Source organism: Amphibalanus amphitrite, unplaced genomic scaffold, assembly GCF_019059575.1.
Source record: "Amphibalanus amphitrite isolate SeventyFive unplaced genomic scaffold, NRLGWU_Aamphi_draft 000044F_arrow, whole genome shotgun sequence".
Lineage (NCBI taxonomy): Eukaryota > Metazoa > Arthropoda > Thecostraca > Balanomorpha > Balanidae > Amphibalanus > Amphibalanus amphitrite.
The window spans coordinates 702,743-724,344 of NW_024881540.1; the positions used below are offsets into that span (position 1 = coordinate 702,743).

Below are 21,602 nucleotides of genomic sequence, written 5' to 3' on the forward strand. Positions count from 1 at the left end.
ATCAACCCTCTCAATACTATGTCTTAAAATTTAACCCGGCCCTTTTCCCCCCACCACAGTGGAGTTTGTTCAGAGCAATATGCAGCTGCTGGGTGAGCCGTCTGGCGGCGAGGAGCGGCGCGCCGGCGGCGTGTTCCGGCGCGAGTCGGCCGCCTCCGTCCTCTCCACCATGTCCGGTCTGGACACACTACACCTGCACACCGTCAACCACATGGTGCAGCGGTGGTGGGGCAGCAAGCGCATCGACTACGCGCTCTACTGCCCCGAGGGTCTCGCCAGCTTCCCGGCCCAGGTGCTGCCGCATCTGTTTCACGCCAGCTACTGGGAGAGCCAGGACGCCATCGCCTTCATTCTGAGAAATGTGAGAGACAATATGTGGTATGGTCGTGATGTAGGAGAGCACTTAAGTCAAATGTGTATAGAAGTGTCGAAAGTTGGCCTTCTGTCTTCCGTCCGACGAATTGCGAAGAAAGGGTGCAGCGAAGTAGATTTTGCTTATCTTTTAAATAAGGGCATGTGTCTCTTTTCAAAATTTATATCCACTCCCTCCCTCTCCCCTCTCCTGCTCCCCTCCTGCTCTCCCACCAGCTGCTCTCCCATTTCCTCCCCTCTCCCAGTCCTTCATCTTCCTCTCGCTCTCTTCCACTGGACTAGGCATCAGCATGTCGATCAGGCGTTGGCACTGCGCTGACTCGGTGAGCGATACCGCGCGTCATGTATCTGCCCGTGTGCCGGCAGCTGTTGGGTGGCGATCAGCACAGCGCCGGCGGCGACAGCCGCGACGGCGCTGCCGGTGCCCTGTTCTCCCCGGCTCAGCCGCGCGAAAAGTGGATTCGGAAACGCACCTCGGTCAAAATCAAGAACGTGACACCCAACCACCGCGGCAACGACGTGGTCGTTTGCGAGGGTGTGCCGCAAGTGCTGACTGCGCGCTTCACCTACGGACCCATCGACATGGTCTCCCTGACCGGCGAGAAGGTGGGTCGACAGGAACGCTGAGTTACTTCGCTCTTTATCTTGGACATACAGGTCATGTAGCAGTGTCATAAAACATTTTCCTTGCAGGATCTTGAAGATCGTGATTTCCCTAGCTTATGGTCACCGATGACCTCTGAATTCCGGGCGCAATAAAATCACAACTCGTCATTTCCGACAGTGTTAGACATTACTTTCTACGTGTTATCACTAATTCTCTATCACAGGTGGACATTTATTACATGGCCGAGCCGCCGGGTGGCGACTGGCTGCTACTTGGCACCGAGGTGTCCGACAAGAGTGGACGGGTGACCTTCACCATACCGGCGGCCAAGGCGCTCGGATACGGACTGTACCCCATCAAAATGGTCGTCAGGTGAATAGGAACAAAATACCAAGGGAACTTGCCATGACTTTCCACGACGGGCAGATCATGTCCAAATAAACCGTGATTAAAACCGTTCAGTTTATTGGTGATTAACCCGCGCCCGGCTGGGGGTCCTGGATTTCCACGCCCTGCTGGGGGTGGGGGGGGGTGTGTTTGAACACCCCCCCTTCTAACTCGGCTCCTGGGCCACGTAGCGATACGCGGAAGGCGGCGTTCGAAAGAGCGCCAAAAATAATGACGAAATCACTTCGGTCACTTTTTTGGTCAGGTCAAAGGTCAGATCACCAGAGGTCATTGAAGGCAAAATTTCGCCGATTTTCAGGTCGAATGTCGACAATTTCCAGGAAGCCAACGCATAACTCGGGAACCAATAAAGCTACAGCGCCGCGGAAAAGCGCATTCGATAGCCCTATTAACGCCCTTTCTGAGTAATTCTCTCAGATTTGACCTAACGTCAACGGTTTTGCCTGCAGGGGGCAAAAACTGCAAAAATAGCCGATTTTTTTCGGACAGTTTTTCTACAATAACTTTTGACCCAAGCCTTGTACGAGCTTACTTTTACCGGCATCGTGTTCCTCTCGGCAAGACGCATCGAATGAACTATAACTTGACCTTGAAAGGTCAACTTGAAAATTTGACCTCAGGTCAAGGTCATGACCTGACCGGAAAGGGTCATGTTGCATAGCAGTCGATCCGTATCGTCGAGCTGAGCACATCTAAGGCGTTTTCACCGCTCTAGCATGCCTCTATCAAAAGTTATTTGCGAAAATCTGTTAGACACCATTCGTGACCTGAGATGACCTCAGGGGCATAAATCAGTCGGGGAAACTATGGTAAAATCTGCTATTTTTAGCAGTCTGCTATTTTTAGCAGAAATCTGCTAAAAATGGGTACGCATGTGACGTCATCGTACCCAAATATAGCAGATTTGGGTACGGCCCCATACAAAAGCAGATCTGCACCCTAATTGAAGCAAATGCGCATCAAATGCCTGCCAGATTCATGATTAGAATAGTGCTGAGAATGTCCTCTGATATTTTTGTTCAGATCCGACTATTTTCAAATAATGAATTTGAAAATAGTCGAATCTGAACAAAAATAGCAGAGATCACTCTCAGCACTATTCTCATCATGAATCTGCCAGGCATTTGATGCGCATTTGCTTCAATTAGGGTGCAGATCTGCTTTTGTATGGGGCCGTACCCAAATCTGCTATATTTGGGTACGATGACGTCACATGCGTACCCATTTTTAGCAGATTTCTGCTAAAAATAGCAGACTGCTAAAAATAGCAGATTTTACCATAGTTTCCCCGACTGAAATAGGGGTCACGGACACCATTTTCATGTTCAGTGTGTCTAAACCACTTGTAATTCAGTTTTTGGTAGTGTTTATAATGTCTTTCGCCCAAAAGAGGCGCGTTTCAATTTTCTCCCATTGACTTATAATGGGGAGGTCGCAAAGTTGACCTGACCTTAGGTCACCGATATCAAAATTCCGAGATATAAATTTGATAGATACTGTTACCCTTATCAATCGCTGAAAGTTTCAAAGTGATCGGTCACTCGGTGTAGCTATGGCAGACATTGAAACTTTTTATGAGGTGAGGTCACTTCAAGTGACCTGGTGACCTGACCTTGAATGACCTTGGTCTGAAATTCTCACAACATGTGTAGAATTTTTTAGATATTCGCAAAAAAAACAAGGGGGGGGGTGTTCAAACACCCCCTCCCCCAGCAGGGCGCGGGTTAAATGCTTCAGCTGAAGGACCTACGTTCAGTTGTAAACTCGGCTGTCTAGCAGGCTGTACGGCACGCGTTATTTGACACTGCACGTGCCTGTCTGCCAGGGGCGACCACACGTGGTGCGACTTCCAGCTGTGCGTGGTGCCGCCGCAGACCGAGTGCGTCGTGTTCAGTATCGACGGCTCGTTCACGGCCAGTATGTCTGTGACGGGACGCGACCCCAAGGTGCGCGCCTCATCCGTCGACGTCGTCAGGTCAGTGGAGAGAGGCGGCTGCACCTGTGTGGGATGTTAGCTGATAGTGAGTGTGGGTGTGAGAGGGGGCGAATGGATGGTTTCAACTGGTTTTGCTCAATGGATTCGCTTGCTGGCATTCAAAGCGGTGACACTAAAAATGGTATGCTCTCTTGCGTGCCAAATGCTCCCGGTCTGTTGCTTTTCCAGTCGGCATTTCCAGCACTCTTGACTGAACGCAAACCGTTATATTTTTTAATACGAAAGCACAAACTTACATTTCTTCAGCTACAAGTTTTATTAATAAACCTGCTGCGTTATACCTTGCCAGTGATCAGACATAGGCCGCAGCGTCAACACGATCTTGGAAAACGCGTTACAAGTTTCTACTGACATATAGTACATATGCTGGTTTTGAGGTGGGTAGATTTGTCAACGGTAACGGTGTAACCATATATCCAACCAATATATCTGTGTGTAACCACTGCAGGTGATAATTCAATTGTTTATCCTCCTGTAATGGCAGGCACTGGCAGGAGCTGGGCTACCTGATCATCTACGTGACGGGCCGTCCGGACATGCAGCGGCGCAAGGTGCTCTCCTGGCTGTCGCAGCACAACTTTCCGCACGGTCTGGTGTCGTTCGCCGACGGCCTGACCACCGAGCCGCTCAAACACAAGGCCGACTACCTGCGCCAGCTCGTCGAGGTGGGCACGTGACCTCGTGACCTCCGGGCTCCGCTGCGCTCGTTTCACCTCTGGTTCAGGATGAACACATCTCTAAGGTGCTTTCGGGTTTCTGTGCATGCATCTGTAGGAAGGTGTCGCCGATTAAAACTGAGTTAACGCTTTCATTTGTATCTGGTAATGAACACCTTTCGCAGTCTTTGTAATTGCTCAAAGCGGCTGCCAGGGTGTTTGAATTCTCCAGTTTGTTCCTTATTGGGTCATATTCGTGGCCTGACAAAATAATATCGCTACCATTGGTATCAAAACTACGACGTGTTCATAAACTGGCATCATGCACATAATTCACGCATGCCCAATTATCCTAATGCACTTTAAATCCAACAGGCCAGCCTAACGTCACAATATGTTGACTTGACCTTATATGACCTAAAATGATCAAGGTAAATGCAGGGAAGGTTTTTCAAGCGGACCCTGAACTAAGCATAAATACGTTTTTTGTCCCTTTCTTCACAGTACCAGTTAAAATAGGTACACGTTTTGCAAGACCTTGCGGGACAAGCACAGCCTTGACAGACAGATACCAGGAACTGCCGCATGTCCATTGTCCAATGTCCATATTATCTGACCTCACATTCGAAGGATAAGAATAACCTATCTGTGAATTAACACCCGAGCGCACAATGTAACGGATACGGCTGAATCTGACGCATGGTTTCCAGGTCATTGGGCGTGACGCTCCAGCGGCAATATGTATGTGTTATTGGAGTGGATTGGTTTGCTGGTTTTGTCGAGATGGTCCCCAGCGATCCATAAGTTACTGGAGATCAACCACCAGTTACCCCAATGGCGTTACGCCCCTGTGTGCGAGCCACCGCCGCTGGAAGCTTTTTGCCCCCATACCGCTGCATACCTTTGGGATGTAGTTACAACCCCGAGATTTGGGTAACTAATGTAGCATTATAGAACATCGCTATCTTAACAATTATACAGATAAATACAGATACAATGTTTCGGAGTACCCGACTTCTAACTGTCCTGCCTGAAAGTAAATAAGTCCCCGTCCTGCTTATTTTGCAGTGATGTGACGAAAACGGCATTTTAGTCGAAATAAGTATATGATTGAAGTGTGGAAGCATTGTTATCATATGGTGTTCCTGTGTGTTGCTTAACTTCTCATTCCTTGGATTTTCCTAAATCGCTCAATTATTGAATTCAAACATTTATATGATGGGATTCGTAACATAACGCAATTTTATGGCCAGAAATGTCGATTTACTACATGCCTATCTCTAAATGTGTGGTTGTCAAACTTCAGTGCGTTATGTATTACATCCTTTGTTGAAGGTTTGCAGCTAAATGACGTTTACTGCTCCCGACTAACTTGCACCTCATATTGAGGCCGGTCAGTGACGACTGGTTGGCCATTCTGTGTGATCTCAGGAGTCCAGGATGATCATACACGCCGGCTACGGCAGCAGCAAGGACATCGCCATGTACGCCAGCGTGGGACTCCGACCCGAGCAGATCCACATAGTCGGCAAAATGTCCAAAAAGCAGCAGGCCGACTTTTTAGTGGACGGTAAGCGAAAAACGATGCGTGACGAGTGTCATCCTAACTTGTCCTACAGCGTATGGGCGCCGAGTATCTCACTGAAGTCCGGGCGCCCTAAAATCACAAATTATCATTTCTGCAATGTTTGTTATGGGGATCGAATACAGAATGCAGTATGCACGTCTGCTTCCAAGGCATAACATGATTTTGGGATTTGGGCTAATAAGTTGTCATGAAGGTTATTCGCTCAGTTTTTTTTCCATGTCATTGGGATGCCAAACGTGCCTGTAGGTTCAGAATAGTCAAAGCTTTTAGTTTTCCATTTTTCCAGTCATGGCTCACACCCAAGCAATTGCAGAAATATGTCGGGCTAGACTTACCCCTACACACTCATCCTACCCTCGGCTTGGTGTGGGTCAGATACAGATCTGTTAGTCGGGCTAGACTAGTGTGTGCTGCGGGCTGGTGACAGCGCTCCAATGGTTCGTCCCGGCGGCGGTGGCCCGGGGCCTGCGGTGACTGGGCGACTGGTGTGCCGGGACGCTCACAGGTTATGTGGCTCACCTGGCCGAGCTGACCAGTGTCGGAGGCAGCCGGGCCGCTAAGGGTAACGCTCGCATGGTGCTGCCGCGCGGCTGCTTCGGGCTCAACCCCGCCCTCACGCGACGAAGGTGAGTCGGTCCGCATAGGACGTCCGCCTCCTTCGGCACGATCACTTAGGGATTTTTATGTGTACCATCGTCACGTCCATTGCGCTACGCAAGCTGATGATATCTCAATCACCCTTCATTTGGAAAGGAAGTTTTGTTTTCGAAACCGTTCAGCTTTCTAATTTTTCCATAACGGGTATTTCTACAAAATTTGCGCTCTGTGTTAACTCGACCAAATATATAGATTTTTTGGCGGGAGTGCTGAAAATAAACGTCACAAAAACGAGCAACTTTTAAAATTACAAGCGGCTCATGTGTTTTCATTTTTTAAAGAGATGTGTTACATGTAATCATGCTCCAAACTTAATAAATTTACTCCAAATTGAACACATCAATAAGTGCTTATGAAGAAGCAAAAAAGTGTTCATTTTATTTTATCTTTATCTTATGCATGGTGTGTGATTTTAAGTAGCTCGTTACATGCATCCAAAGTATAGTTTATCAAGACCCGACTATGCAGGTGGGTATAACACATTTTGCACGGCTGCTGTTTCAAATGGGTACATTTTGCATGGCGCATGCCCTAATAGTTTGCGATGATGCCCGCTTTAGGCAATATTAGTTTATTCAAAAATACAGGAAGAACACAACTCTTAAATACAAAAGCAAACAGCCGAAAAACGCCTAAATTTGGATTAAGCTCATATTTGTTAGTGTTGTGTTGGTCAATCGTTTCTTCCCAAAAGTAAAACATATAGCTTCCCCTCGGCATTATATGTCCGATAAGAGTTGTATTGTTTCCTAGCCCGTGTGCCGTACGAGTTTGGTTTTACATACACAGCAGCAGGCAGCCGAGGAGGCGGCTGAAGTCGCCGACCTGTGTGGCCGTAGCGCTCGTTTTGGTTTGCATGTGGCCCTGTCGGCGAGCCCGGCTGCCGGGTGCCAGCGGTGACGGCCGTGTCGCCCGCAGGACCACGCTCGTGCACCGGCCCACGTGGCCGGCTGCCGGCCAGTCGCTGCCGGCGCCGCCCGCCTCGCCCGGCCAGCAGACGCACTCGCCACTGCCCGTGCCGCATAGACGCTTCTTTTGGTTGGTGTTTTATACCCTGGGTGGGCTGGGGACACGCACATTGGACCTTGCAGTTGGTGTTATTGCAGTTTATTACTCAATTGCCTCCTATGTTACATTATTTGCAACCGATAGTTATTTTCACTTATTATAGAAATATCAGCTCACTTCGGCTGCTGCACCACAGACGACGAACGTGCTCGCATCTCGTGGTCCCATAGTATAGCTCGACCGTCACGGTATTCACGGTACCGCGGAGAGGGATTTCTGTGGGTCGATACTTAGCTGCCGTCACTCAAAGGGGAACACTAATGGGGGACGAAAAAACTCCCTAACATTTTGATAGATTTCAATGTCATTCTCTATTCTTTGAACTGAGATTTATCCGTCATCCGACCGTCTGTCGCAGGTCTGCCAAGCGAGCTACGTCGTTCCCGGCGACGTCGGCGTCGTCGGCCGGTCCGACGTCGCCGTCGCTGCAGCAGCCCTCCGCCAGCGAGGGTCTCTTCAGCCGACGCAGGCTGGCGCCTCGCGGCAAGACGGCCAGATAGCACGGCGCCCGCCGGGCCATCCGACGGCGTCCGTCGTCCGACTGGCGGCTGGCGCGCGCCGCGCTCCTCCGCGGCCGCGCGCCGACCGCCCGTCACTGTATACGCTTTCTCGTTGGTGTGTTGACCAACGACCTGTGGTAATGTTCAAACGCTGAGAAGACTTAAGGTATTATTTAATGCAGTTACCAGCCGGAACGTGTGCGAATTGTTGTTGACTAGATCTTGATGAGTGTTGTAGTGCAGGCGCGCTAAGTTCAGTGTTGCTTCTGCCGTTAGTCCCGCCCCTGGCGTCGCCGTGAAAGGGACGCGCCCGCCCGCCTCCGAAGGCCAGTTTTATCGTAGCTGACATGTAGAACGTGATGACGGTCGGTGGCCCTACGACGGTCCGTGACTCATTCGACCGCAGCGATATTCTCAAATGATACAATGTGACGTTCAATGTGTGCAAGTGACAAGTTGCAACCAATGACCTCGTACTAGAAATGTACACCCAGTGGCCTCGGCCTTTTTAATTTTTAATTTCTGTCTGTGTCAATGATGGGACATCAAAATTTTAATTGTTTCAACACAGTTCCTCATGTCACAAAGAATGAGAAACAATACAGCAATTTACTGTTACGATCCGATTTCGTTTCAAATTCACCGGCTGACCGACTAGGTTTCGAATCGCATAGAGTGATGGGGCTACGGGAGGGGGCAGTGGGCACACGACCCGTCCGAAACTCTATGATTTGGTCTGCAATTTAGGTAGCGTTAAGTCGTCAGTACGATTGTAGTTTGTAGTTTTTGTACCATTTACCAATGACTAATGCTAAATGTTCAGTGCCCGTGTGAAGTTCAACTTTGTCTGGCCAGTTGGTAGCGTGACGTAGCATTCTCTATTGGTTTCCCCTCCCCCCGTCTAAGCGTGTGCGGCCAAGATTCTCGGCATCCGCAAAATGATTGATAATGTCCCGGGATCACCAGTAATTATTCGGTAATGTAAGAATCCTCGCTGCGATTACAGTCGAGAATCAAGAATCATGGTTATTTGGGCTTTGGAAGACGACGTCGATGTCTAGTTGTAGCCCACTTCTTTTTTCAAATCAGGCACTGTCCTTTGCATCTCTTGGGTCGGTCGAGGGGTCGGTCGTTGTTTGTCTGCTCTTGGTCTGGGCCAGTCTGGGCCTCGTTTCATAAAGCGAGTCCGTAACTTACGCCGGTTTTTGGTCTTGTATTGTAAGTGCATGTGAAGCGATAAATTTATTTCCCCTTCTCCCTTCTGTTTTTACTTGCAAGATAAATAAATTCAACGATTTCACATGCCTTGCACCTTCAAAATGTTTAGAAAAAATGAAGTAGTGTGTAGGATATACGAAAGAGTGCGAAGTTTGAGGTCAATTTTGATCGTGACATTGACTCTTACCTCGAGTACATCATACATCAGACATCAGACATCCTATGAGTACATCATACGCGGAAGCGATACGCGAAACATCCCCCCCCCCCCGGCCCCCCTTCTAACTCGGCTCCTGGGCCACGTAGCGATACGCGGAAGGTGGCGTTCGAAAGAACGTCAAAAATAATGAGGAAATCACTTCGGTCAATTTTTTGGTCAGGTCAAAGGTCAGGTCACCACTCACCAGAGGTCATTGAGGGCAAAATTTCGCCGATTTCCAGGTCGAATGTCGACAATTTCCAAGAAGCCAACGCATAACTCGGGAACCAATAGAGCTACAGCGCCGCGGAAAAGCGCATTCGATAGCCCTATTAAAGGGACCCTCCCACCTTAACATTAGATTTGAGTTGAGATAGCCAAAATGGGGTCCCTGGCTCACAATTACCGGTTTCGGCACTCACAACATCGAGAAATGCCTTAAATCGGAAATATTGAATTTCAAAATTGCAGCATTTTGATTCAGAGGGGCTAATGCTGAGGAATACCCCTCTGAATGTGTGACGTCAGCGCAGATATCTAACGATTTTTAAATGTTTGACTAAAACGTTTTGTAGCACGCGGTGGTATATGCTATTTGCGCGCAACATCTGCCGCAAACGCCGCACTTCTAAAATAAAGTCGCTAGGAACAGCGGAGATCCCCAAAAAAGTAAACAAAAGTAAAAGTCTAATATCTTGAAAACCGGTGAATATTTTTCGGTGAAATTTGGTAGATATTCGTTTTCGCTCTTTCTGAACCGAGCGACATCACTTTCATGCCAATTCATAAACTTTTTTGAAGGTGGGAGGGTCCCTTTAAAGGGACCCTCCCACCTTCAAAAAAGTTTATGAATTGGCATGAAAGTGATGTCGCTCGGTTCAGAAAGAGCGAAAACGAATATCTACCAAATTTCACCGAAAAATATTCACCGGTTTTCAAGATATTAGACTTTTACTTTTGTTTACTTTTTTGGGATCTCCGCTGTTTCTAGCGACTTTATTTTAGAAGTGCGGCGTTTGCGGCATATGTTGCGCGCAAATAGCATATACCACCGCGTGCTACAAAACGTTTTAGTCAAACATTAAAAAATCGTTAGATATCAGCGCTGACGTCACACATTCAGAGGGGTATTCCTAAGCATTAGCCCCTCTGAATCAAAATGCTGCAATTTTGAAATTCAATATTTCCGATTTAAGGCATTTCTCGATGTTGTGAGTGCCGAAACCGGTAATTGTGAGCCAGGGACCCCATTTTGGCTATCTCAACTCAAATCTAATGTTAAGGTGGGAGGGTCCCTTTAACGCCCTTTCTGAATAATTCTCTCAGATTTGACCTAACGTCAACGGTTTTGCCTGCAGGGGGCAAAAACTGCAAAAATACCCGATTTTTTTTCGGAAAGGTTTTCTGCGATAACTTTTGACCCAAGCCTTGTACGAGCTTACTTTTACCGGCATCGTGTTCCTCTCGTCAAGACGCATCGAATGAACTATAACTTGACCTTGAAAGGTCAACTTGAAAATTTGACCTCAGGTCAAGGTCATGACCTGACCGGAAAGGGTCATGTTGCATATCAAAGACTTCATAAATTGCATTTTTCTTACTAACGAACATATTCCACCGGTCTTAGCTAGGACGGTCGGTTTCTTTTGCGCGGCGTAGTTAGGTCGCCGCCCTCCTCGCGAGGCCGGAACTTGGCCACTAAAAAAAGTGCTGTTAGTCTGGCGCCGCAGGATAAAAGTGAAAATAGGTCCAGTTCGACGGACGCCAATTGAGCTGCGCTGTTCGTCAACCTCGAGCACCTCGAGAACAAGAAAGGCCAAGATACCTATAAGAAACAGAAAGGCATTCGGTTTTCTGGAGGCCACGTGTGAGGACGTTTCCGGAGAGGAGAGACATAAGCGTCAAGATCTAGAAGTTGCTATTTGGTTATTGCTTTTCTTTAATTTAATTGTCTTTGAGAGAGGACGATTAACTGGAGGGTGGTGAATATTCCACCGACTGGTTTTCGCTGTTGAGTTCATTCAAGGCCATTTCATTTGTACTTGTAGTTGCATTCGGAGGTCGGTAAGTAGGCGTATGGATTGGACGTGATGGAGGGGCCAAGGGCCTTAAAACGGACAAGAGTGGATGAAATGAGTTTCTGGGGAGATGCAGATGAAGGAACCCAGGGGGTTTATCTGCAACTCAAACTTACATCTGGGAAAAGTGTGAAGGAAAGAGGGTGGCCATGGGTTCAAACCTGTGTCCGAGGCATTCTTGGCGGACAGGAAAAAGTGGCCAAAGCTAACTTCATGGCAGACGGGTCTTTGCTAGTCAAGACCAAAAACGAGGTTCAGACAGACAAACTCTTAAAGGCCCAACTTTTTGGTGGTGAGAAGTGTGTCGTACAGAGGGACGCGAGACTGAATCAGAGCAAGGGTATCATACATGCGCCTGACCTGATTGACTTGTCAGAGTTGGAGATCTGTGGTTGGTTTGAGGAGTTTGGTGTGGTTGGCGTAAAAAGATTCACGAGGAAGGTAGGGGAGGAAGTTCAGCGCACGCCCACTCTTCTTCTTACCTTCAACACCCCAACATGTCCCTCACAGCTCCAATTTGACTATGTCAGGTACCCAGTCAAGAAGTACATACCAAACCCACTTCTTTGCCACAACTGTGGGAAATACGGACATGCACAGGAAAGGTGTAAGGCTGAGTGTATATGTCTGAACTGTGCCTCCAAAAAACATGAAGGGACTTGCTCTCCAAAGTGCATCAACTGTGGTGAGGCTGGACACGGCTGCCTTTCCAAAACCTGCAGTGTTTGGAAAACTGAGAGGGACATATGTGAAATTAAAGTGGACAGAGACGTCTCCTATGCCCATGCTCGTCGTATCCATCGCACAGAGAGGGGGAACTTGCCTCCTGAACCACGCTCCTTTGCAGCAGTGGTACGGAACTCAAGTGAAAGTGTGCGCTGTGACGATTCCCTGAGAGTCAGAGTGGAGAATGTCGAGCATAAGCTTGACAAAATGCTCACGCTACTGGAAAGACTATTACAGCTCCACAGTGCCACACTCACCAAAGAAATGGGCAACACCACAGAGACATCTCTGAACCCAACACCAACTCAGGCAGAGCCTTCAGTGGCACAGGCACTTGCCAACACGCCCTCAACGAACCTCTCCCAGCGACAAACCGTATCAGACAGTGAGAACGAAGGCAGCAGTGACACCTCAATGTCTGACACTGAGGAAACAGAGACTACGCCTCAAAACAGATCACAACGGGAAACTGTTAGCCCACTCTCCCCTCGGGAAACTCACCAGCTGGACAAGCGGAGTACAGGTAGGTCACAAAAGAGGGTACAGCATGGGTGCCCACAGGAAAAAAGGGAAGACTCTTCCCCACATATAGGGAAAAGATCTGGGAAAGTCACAGATAAGAAAAACACATCCAGAATGCCAAGCCTCACCAGGATGGCATTCACTCCAGGTCCTCCTGCAGGACCACCCCAATCGTAGTCAGGAAACCACCAGACCTACTCATAGGTATAATCAGGGTGTTATACCTTTTGTTCATATTGAACATATTGTACTATTGTTATTTTTGTGTCATGTGTATGACAAGGTATACTATGTATACCAAACTTGACACAATGCATCATATCAGAGCTGAAGTCAGCAACTATTTATTTTTGTTTTGTTTTTGTTTCATGCCTAGGCGATTTCAAAAGCCAGGCACCGGACTCTCCCTAGAGAGGGCCACATATGTGTTTGCGACTCAATGTTTATTTACGGCTTTAGACACTCTATTAATGTGACTCCTCAAATCCTTCAATGGAATGCACGTGGACTTATCGGAAAATGGGCCGAAGCAAAGCCACTATTCACGCAAGGGCAATTTAAGGTTCTGTGTCTGCAGGAGACCCATTTCCTGGCAGACGATATATATGATTTCAATTTACCACGATTTACGAAATATAGCAGCTTTTCTCCCAATGGAGATCGACGAGGTGGAGTGACAATTTATGTTACCAATGATGTACCACATTTTCAGCTGAATTTACAGAGCTCCCTTCAGGCAGTGGCCTGTGCAGCAAGATTGAACAATAGAAGAATCACTTTTTGTTCCTTGTACCTTCCCCCAACATACAACTTCACATTGCAAGAGCTCACAGATCTCATTGATGAACTACCTAGACCGTTCATCTTATGCACTGATGCTAACAGCAAGCACCTGATGTGGGGTGCCCCTCATTGTGACAGAAGAGGGATTTTATGGTTAGATGTTATCAATCACTTTGGTCTTCGTATTCTCAATGATGGACAGCCAACACGATTAGACGAAGCCTCGGGGGAGGTTTCCCACATTGATCTTACACTTGCATCAAGCGATATAGCGCACATTATAGATTGGAACACTGACAAAGACCTCCGTGGCAGTGATCATTTTCCAATTTACCTGAGCCTTATTGATGCTATGCAAGGTTTCATTGATCTCCCAACCTTGTTTTCAGGCTGGAACATGAAAAAAGCAAACTGGACTGAATTCCAGACCCAATGTGCCTTTCATTTTGACGATGACATGGGTATCGACAATTATGACGCTATCACCAACGCTATTATTGAAAATGCCCAAAAGTTTATACCGTCTAGAAACGGAAATGGAAAATACCATTGTCCATGGTGGAATGATGGATGCAAAGAGGCGATTCGGGATCGACGAAGAGCTCAAAACAGGATGAGGAGGGATCCTCACTCTGTTTTCCTTCGAATCGAGTATAGGAAACAAAAGGCGAAAACGAGACGTGTGCTTAAGGACGCACAGAAGAGCGCTGTTCGGCAGCCGGCTATTTTGTGTGCAGGGTATGACGTATTTCACGAGCCGACGTCACAGGCGGTGACGTCGGCTCGCGCGCGAGCCGAGCGCCAACGACAAACTAACGGGAACCCTCGGACACCCTCGGGGCATAAACCGCGGAGTAGCATATTGAGCGAGTCTTATAAGGAAAATTCACATATTTTCGTTTCTCAAATGATAATCAGGGTGTCTCTTACCTTTTTACATATCATTTAGGCTTACCTAACACTTCAGTTGCCAAATATCTGCAATTTATTCTAGCGAAGGTATTATCAGTTAATATCAATGCTATAGACCGAAATCTTTTGAATAAAAACTCCAATCAACAGAAATAAAAATAACTTAATTTATTCCAACCATTTCCTCCACATAAACAACGTAAAAACTCACTTTTACACACATCATTCATAATAAAGCATACTAACACGCCACTTTAGACAATTGCGGCGTCGAGTGGCGCGCTGCTAGCGCTCTTTTTCGATCGCAGAGACCCTGCACGCACGCGAGCACACTACGTCACGTCCGGGGGGCACAGGTATATGAAAAATCGCAGTGACGTAACACTTTTCTCGCTTCTCATTGGTCAATAGCCCGTTGCCGGGGTAACGTGCACGTATGTGAGCGCGGGCAAGAGTACTAGCCGGCCGCCGATCAGGGCTAAGGCCTCATGGCACGAACTTTTATCGATTTTTAACCACCGCACCCCAATGAACAGGTTATGGGAAATATTGCGCCGGTTTACACATAAAACCAGAACAATGCGACCTTTCCCTGTACTTAGTGTTCAAGGGGGAGGTCTTGTCGATGAACCTCTTGCTGTTGCCAACATGTTCGGAGAGTTCTTTTCGAATATGAGTGCTAGAACGAACTATTCTGACAGCTTTTTAGCTCACGAGTACGAGCTCCGTGAAAACTTACCAGATTTTGACGACGATAACCACGAAGAGTACAACCAACCCTTCTCGATGCGAGAACTCATGAGTGCCATTAAACACTCTGGGTCGACGGCTGTTGGGCCGGACCAGATCCACTATGACTTTTTCAGACATATGCACGAATCCCAGATTGGAGAACTACTGACATTGTTTAACTTTATATGGACGAATGATGTTTTCCCGAACTCATGGAAACATTCGTTCATAGTCCCGATACTTAAACCGGGGAAAGATTGCAACAAAGTGGAATCCTACAGGCCAATACAGTTGACTTCTTGCATGTGCAAGCTGCTTGAGCGAATGATTGCCAAACGACTGAGCTGGTGTTTGGAACGACATGATTTGTTGTCGACCTACCAATGTGCCTTTCGTCCAGGGAAATCAACGGTTGATCACCTGGTACGAATCGACTCGCATGTTCGTGACGGTTTTTTGCATCACTGCAGCACCCTAGGAGTTTTCCTGGATATAAAGTCGGCCTACAATATGGTTTCACCGACCGTGGTACTTCACAGAATGTACCAAATTGGTTTCCGAGGTCACCTGATGCATTTTGTGAATAATTACCTTACGAACAGAACCTTCCAGGTACGGTGTGGAGTTTTATCAGATGTGTATCAACAGGACTATGGTGTGGTTCAAGGAGGAGTCATTTCACCTCTACTGTTTAATATTGCGATTGACTCTCTGTCTGACCGAATTCCACGACACGTCTCGCTAGCTATATACGCTGACGACTGTACTATCTGGTCTCAGGGACGCTCAATTGAGAACATCTCCATACTGATACAGCAGGCCTTGAACTGTATAGGGGAATGGGCCAACGAGAATGGGTTTACGTTTTCAGCACATAAGTCCAAGGCTATACTATTCCGCCGAGGGCTTCGACGAGTGGATGCCAATTTACCACCGCTGATGCTGAACAATGACTGTATTCCCCTGGTACAGCAAGTGAAATATTTAGGGATGATACTCGATTCTCGTCTGAATCTATCCACACACATGGAATATACGAAAGGCAAAGCGATTAAGAGAATTGCTATCATGAAAAGCATCGCTGGAAAAAGATTTGGCGCAGACCGAGCGACTCTACTCAGACTGTACTCGACGCTTGTCCGACCTATCCTCGAATATGGATCACACATCCTTGATGGGGCTGGCCACAGTAAAAGCAAGGCGTTAGAAACTACAAAACATGTGTCTCCGCATAGCAACAGGAGCGTTACGCACTTCTCCGGTAAAAGCCATGCAGGTTGATACCCATGTGTTTCCACTCGAACTGAGACGACAAGGCCTACTCCTCAGGTATTATTTAAAGATGGTGAGCGACAACCGACATCAGAACTACTCACTGATGTCCACAGTCTCCACTGATCAAACATACGAGGATGTTTCCGAGACATACATGCAAAGAATCGCTGGGATGCCCCTTAAATTCCGGCTGAAGCGGTTATTCTCCTCCATGCAGTTTCTCCCACCTGGTAATATCACCAAACCTGAAGGGAATATTCCACCATGGTTGCTTACTGAGATTGATGCTGTCATGTTGACGGAGAATAAACGAGCAATGACAGACGCTGATGTCCAGACGGCTTTCCATGAACTTATCGCCACTTACCCTGGTTACAGGATATTCTTTACCGATGGCTCTAAAACGGACACGTCAGTCGGTTGTGCCTTCACATTGAACAATGCCTTTTTTTCTTTTAAGCTTCCTGGTGAAGCCTCCATATATACTGCCGAACTGTTCGCAATCCTCGCAGCAATGGAATATATCCGAGACAACCGAGTGCAACGAGCCGTCGTTTGCACCGACTCTCAGTCTGCGGTCATAGCGCTGACCTCACAAAGTCGGGAGCATCGTCTACTGGTAGATATATTAGAGCTGTACCACATAAACTGGCGAGACGGACTTCTTTGCACGGTGGTCTGGATCCCAGGACATAGAGGGATTTCTGGCAATGTTCGTGCTGATTACTGGGCAAAGAAGGCACACCAAAAAGACCGAACCACTCCGGTCAAAATGAGTTACAGAGAACACATTCCTCGTGTGACGGAATGCATCTCAAAGAGATTCGCCAAAGAGTGGGAAGAGTATAGATCAACCCAACTCAAACAAATTAAGCCACTCACCGGACATTGGAAGTCCTGTCACCGCAAAAATCGTACAGAGGAGGTGATACTGTGCCGACTGAGGTTGGGACACACCGTTCTTACTCACTCTTATATTATGGATCACACTCTTCCACCGATATGCGACACATGTGATGATGACTTGGATGTTTCACATCTTCTTCTTGATTGTCGACGTTTTTCCACTAAGAGACAGAGTCTGAGAACGATCTGTCGAATGGCTCGTGTTCCTATGAGTCTAAACACATTGCTAGGTGATAAGGACATCACCATCATAGACGCGCTGTTTCTTTTTCTCCAACAGTGCAATCTCATCAACAAATTGTAGAGCGTTCTCCAATCTCCAGTCCAATCTTACTTTCCTCTATGCATCGACTTCTGCACGGATTGTTTATTTGTGATTGCTCAACTCGTTTTTTCACATTCATTTGTCTGTGTTGATCATTTGTACATGCAGCCTTTGGCATGTACATCCTCTGTCACACCTGCTCTTGGATAAACGGATTAAGCGGCGCATTGTTTTGTTTCTCTCTGCGCGATGATTCTCTCTTTTATTTGCTTACCTCACTGTGCTCAAAATATGCTGTTCGTATGCTCCCCATCCATACGTTGATCGACATTCGACACCCACGACTGGATGCCCTGTACATGACTTCCTTCAGGGTACCTACCAACTATGTGTGCACGGTGGCGTGGACAAGATGTGATTGATTGTGACTTGCGAGTGCTCTATCTGACACCGATGTGATTGCTCGTTACCCGCACGCTGCACCACAGCTGTGTCTGTGACGATTGTTACGAGATGTTACTTGACTTCCTCCGATCGTTGTGTAACTGACCCATGTATGACCTAAGTAGTGTCGTTTAGTTAGTGCCTATCTGACCGAACTTTGCTCTCTCCCGCTTTTAGCAATCTTAACTAGTAGATTACATCAGATCAAAGTTGTGTGAACTAACAAGATTAATATAAAGTAGAAGAGGAAATAACTTAACATTAACTTTACCTTGCCCTTCTCCACGAAAAGTCCTTGCATACCCTTTCCCAGCTATACCGCATCCTTCAGAGCCTTGCTTAGTGACCCTGCTTAGTTTCCCAAAAGCAAAATCGCCTATCAGCGATACAAGACGAGACACCGAGTGAGAGAAGAAAGAAGATGGACGCTTGAGCCCTGGCAGCTACGCGCCCTAATCCAACAAGAACAAGAACAAGAGAACAAGAAAGGCGCTTGAGTGCTTGAGAGACGGCTGGGGCCAAGATTACTTTACAAGATTGCTTTACTGAGCGGGTTGGGGTAAAAACGCTGAACTCTAAGCACCTGTGAGTAAAAAAATAAAAATTGTCGCTATAGCTGCAAGGTATTTAAAACACTTATCGTTGCGGTACTATAGTCGCCTTGCTATAAGTCTTATATCGAAGCTTTATTGATATAGACCAATGTATGAATTCCTATATTGATATCAATATACTCTGCAAAAATGCCAGTACCTGATTCACTGCCTTGGATTCACCTGTAACTTGTAAAATTGAAGCAAAAACCAATTGTATCGTAAATATGGGCATGGGTTTTTAAAGGGACTGGGACCCTCCAATCCAATCTGCAAAAAGGTCAATGAATTGGCCTAAAAGCAATGTCCTCGGTAGGATGTTGGATTAGGTAAGATTTGGTTCGATTTTATTAGTTCAGATTACATAGAATAAAACTCATCAGAATGTAATCAACCACAATGATATTCGTGCTGTGATGGTGATTATCTTCGGTGCACGATTGCCTGCGCTATTCTTATATGGAACTGCATGTGCTGCTGTCTTGTCTCCTGGACTTACAAGCGTCTTCTGTGTCGGCGAAAGCCTTGCCTAATGCCCGCCCCTCCCTCCGTATCGGCAGCGGGTGGAGCCGGCCTGAGTCTGGAGTTGAGAGACGTCCAGACGTCCGACTGCCTATCAGACGAGAGCAGGCGTTCCTGTCAGCCCCCGCCGTGAGAGGGTGAGAGGGGAGACGAGAGAGCGAAAGGGAGAGAGACAGAGACAGAGAATGGGAGAGAAAGATAGAGAGAGGGGGCACAGAGTGCCGCGCTGACTGGGCAGCTTCCTTGTGAAACTAGAATAAGGGTGACTATCTTTTGTGCTCAGCGCTATGACCTGAAAACTAAAATTATATAAATGTGATTTGTGCTTTATTGCGATGCTACTTCATCATTTTATATGATTTATTAACTTGACACATAATCTCAATTTGCTTGTTAACCCGCGAGTTGCTGGGGGGGGGGGGGGCGTTAAACGCCCCCACTTTTTTCGCCGGGCCATAGCATAAAAATGGCGCGCCGCAGGCGCGCCAAATTTTGGGTACCTGTAGGGAATTGATTGAAGTTTATTGTGACAAAGTTTCAAAAAAATCGGTCGGAAAATTTTTGAGATATCGAGGTTTTAGTGACGTCATGATTTCTGAGTTTTCGACCAAAAACGGCATATGTTCAAAAAATCATATAAAATCACAGAATAGAGATACAGACATGCCGTAAACGCCATTAGAATGCCAATACCATGAACAATCAAATGGCTATCTTCGATTATTGATTATCGTTCCGCATTTTCCAAAATCTTGAACTGAATCTTGACAATTTCTCGTGACTACTTCACGACCATGATACATGAATTTCTTAAATTGAGCTTTTTGAGCCAAACACGTACACATATGATAAAATGAATGTCACCATCGTGTTCTACGGCCCAAATTACCCACAAAACATGTGTCATAGGCTGCAAATAACAGTTTTGATTTTCGGGGATATGTGCCTACCCGGTTGACCTGACCTTGACCCTGACCTGACCTATGCTTGACTGACCCCTACATGAAACTGACACTCTTGTAGGCCTTATATGATGGATTGTGCACCGTTTTGACAGAGTTTCTGACGAGAGGCGCCCATTGCGAAGTCCTGAAGTCCATGCTACTGAAAGCCTGATTTCAGGTGTTTGACCTGACCTTGACCCGACCTGTGACCTCAAAATTCAACTTTAAAGTACTCATCTGAAGCGTCTCGTCGCGTTCTTTCGTTTGCCGCCTCGTGCGTTTCGCTGCGCCTATTGGTTCTCGAGTTATCGGCTGGGGGCGTTTAACGCCCCCCCCCCCCCCCAGCAAACGGTGGGTGGCGAAACACCCCAGCAACTGCCGGGTTAATGCTCTGGCACACTGTCCGATGTGATGTGGGGCTGGAGGTCAGTGGAGGTCGACCGCCCTGACCCCGGCTGGAGGTCAGCTTGTCACGGCAGCGTTGTATACTGTCCCAGTGAGAATTATCCCACCCCAATCCAACTCAGCCCAGCCCAGCCCATTGGAGAATGATGACAAGAGTATCGGATCCACCGGCCGTGTCGCGCCGCCCGCCCTCGGATAGGCAGGCTTGTTTGGTTGACGCGGCCGGTCTCTTGGTCGGAGCCGGTCGCTAACGTAAAGCTCTAGTTAACTCACTGTATGTCTGTGCGTGTGACTGACTCAGAGGGGATCGGACGCCCGTAGCGGCGGAGGACGAAAGCGAAGTGCAGCCGAGGCGCCGCTCTGGCGGCCGCTGACGACACGCCTGCCCCGGTGTGAGTGAGTGTGTGACTGCGCTGCAGTAGGGTAGGGGCGGCGGCGGCGCGGCGCGGCGCGGTGGGCCGGCGGCTCGCGGGCGGCCGGCGGCTGAGGCCGTCAGTGGCGGTGTCTCGCCACCGTCCGTCCGTGTCTCTGACTCAATTGTCTGGGCCCGGCGCCGACCGGAGCTCAGCAGCGCCCGTCTCTGACGGCCCGCTCCCGGCAGGGGCGGAGAGCTGACTGACGGTGACGTCCAGAGGTGGTCGCAGTACCGCGCCACCGGCAGCCCGGGGCGGCCTCAGGCGGCCTGCTGCGGCCGCCAGCACCGACAGTCGACAGAGACCAACCTGCACCCGGCACGTAGTCATCCGTGAGTTGCCCAGCAGGCTCGTTAAGACTGTGCGCGGCACACTACACCTTTTTGCATTTGAATTCAACTATTCGCCATAACTGTTTAAGGAGCCATTTTGACAATCGGCATTGAACGCAACTATTCCAGCGTTGTGTGTTTCATTTCAGCCATTCAGCAAAGCAGATTGAACACTGAAATGAGCGATCTACAAAATAGTTTGACACGTCGCTAGACTTCGGCATTGAGCGAGCCAGCTCGGTATGACGAATAGTTTCGACCATCGACGATTTGTTTTGCACAATGCTGAACCATTCGCTCAATGTCGAGTTGTGGAGGAAGACCGCCGAATAGTTTTGCACAATGATTCTTTGTGACCAACCGCCCATTTGTAGCGCCACCTATATGGCGAATGTGTACAAATGTTTTGCCCAATGGTCAGATTCTAACGCAAAAAAAGGTGTAGGTTCTAAGTAAGCAGTCCAAGATTTCCGAGTTTTGG

At 47.8% G+C, this 21,602-nt stretch overlaps 2 protein-coding genes across 16 annotated transcripts in view; both read left to right on the plus strand.

The window, feature by feature from the left end:
- The window catches only part of LOC122377425 (protein retinal degeneration B-like), a 48,628-nt gene extending 40,155 nt beyond the window's left edge, over positions 1–8,473 (plus strand). For 3 of the 8 annotated variants that reach the window (XM_043357437.1, XM_043357435.1, XM_043357436.1), the window contains exons 18-26: positions 60–361; positions 739–978; positions 1,203–1,351; positions 3,213–3,362; positions 3,868–4,048; positions 5,471–5,609; positions 6,133–6,253; positions 7,203–7,322; positions 7,711–8,473. In XM_043357437.1, the coding sequence (XP_043213372.1) occupies positions 60–361; positions 739–978; positions 1,203–1,351; positions 3,213–3,362; positions 3,868–4,048; positions 5,471–5,609; positions 6,133–6,253; positions 7,203–7,322; positions 7,711–7,852 (1,544 nt within the window). In that variant the 3' untranslated portion in view covers positions 7,853–8,473. Of the gene's footprint in view, positions 1–59; positions 362–738; positions 979–1,202; positions 1,352–3,212; positions 3,363–3,867; positions 4,126–5,470; positions 5,610–6,132; positions 6,254–7,202; positions 7,323–7,710 lie in introns of all 8 variants that reach the window. The other 5 variants (XR_006255865.1, XR_006255863.1, XM_043357439.1 and 2 more) reach the window with 3 other exon arrangements.
- A 2,639-nt stretch (positions 8,474–11,112) lies between these two features.
- The window catches only part of LOC122377426 (BCL-6 corepressor-like protein 1), a 49,860-nt gene continuing 39,370 nt past the window's right edge, over positions 11,113–21,602 (plus strand). The window contains exons 1-4 of one of the 8 annotated variants that reach the window (XM_043357441.1): positions 11,113–11,333; positions 18,090–18,497; positions 19,066–19,164; positions 20,978–21,121. The gene's annotated coding sequence lies outside the window, so the exon portion shown is untranslated. The other 7 variants (XM_043357445.1, XM_043357444.1, XM_043357442.1 and 4 more) reach the window with 7 other exon arrangements.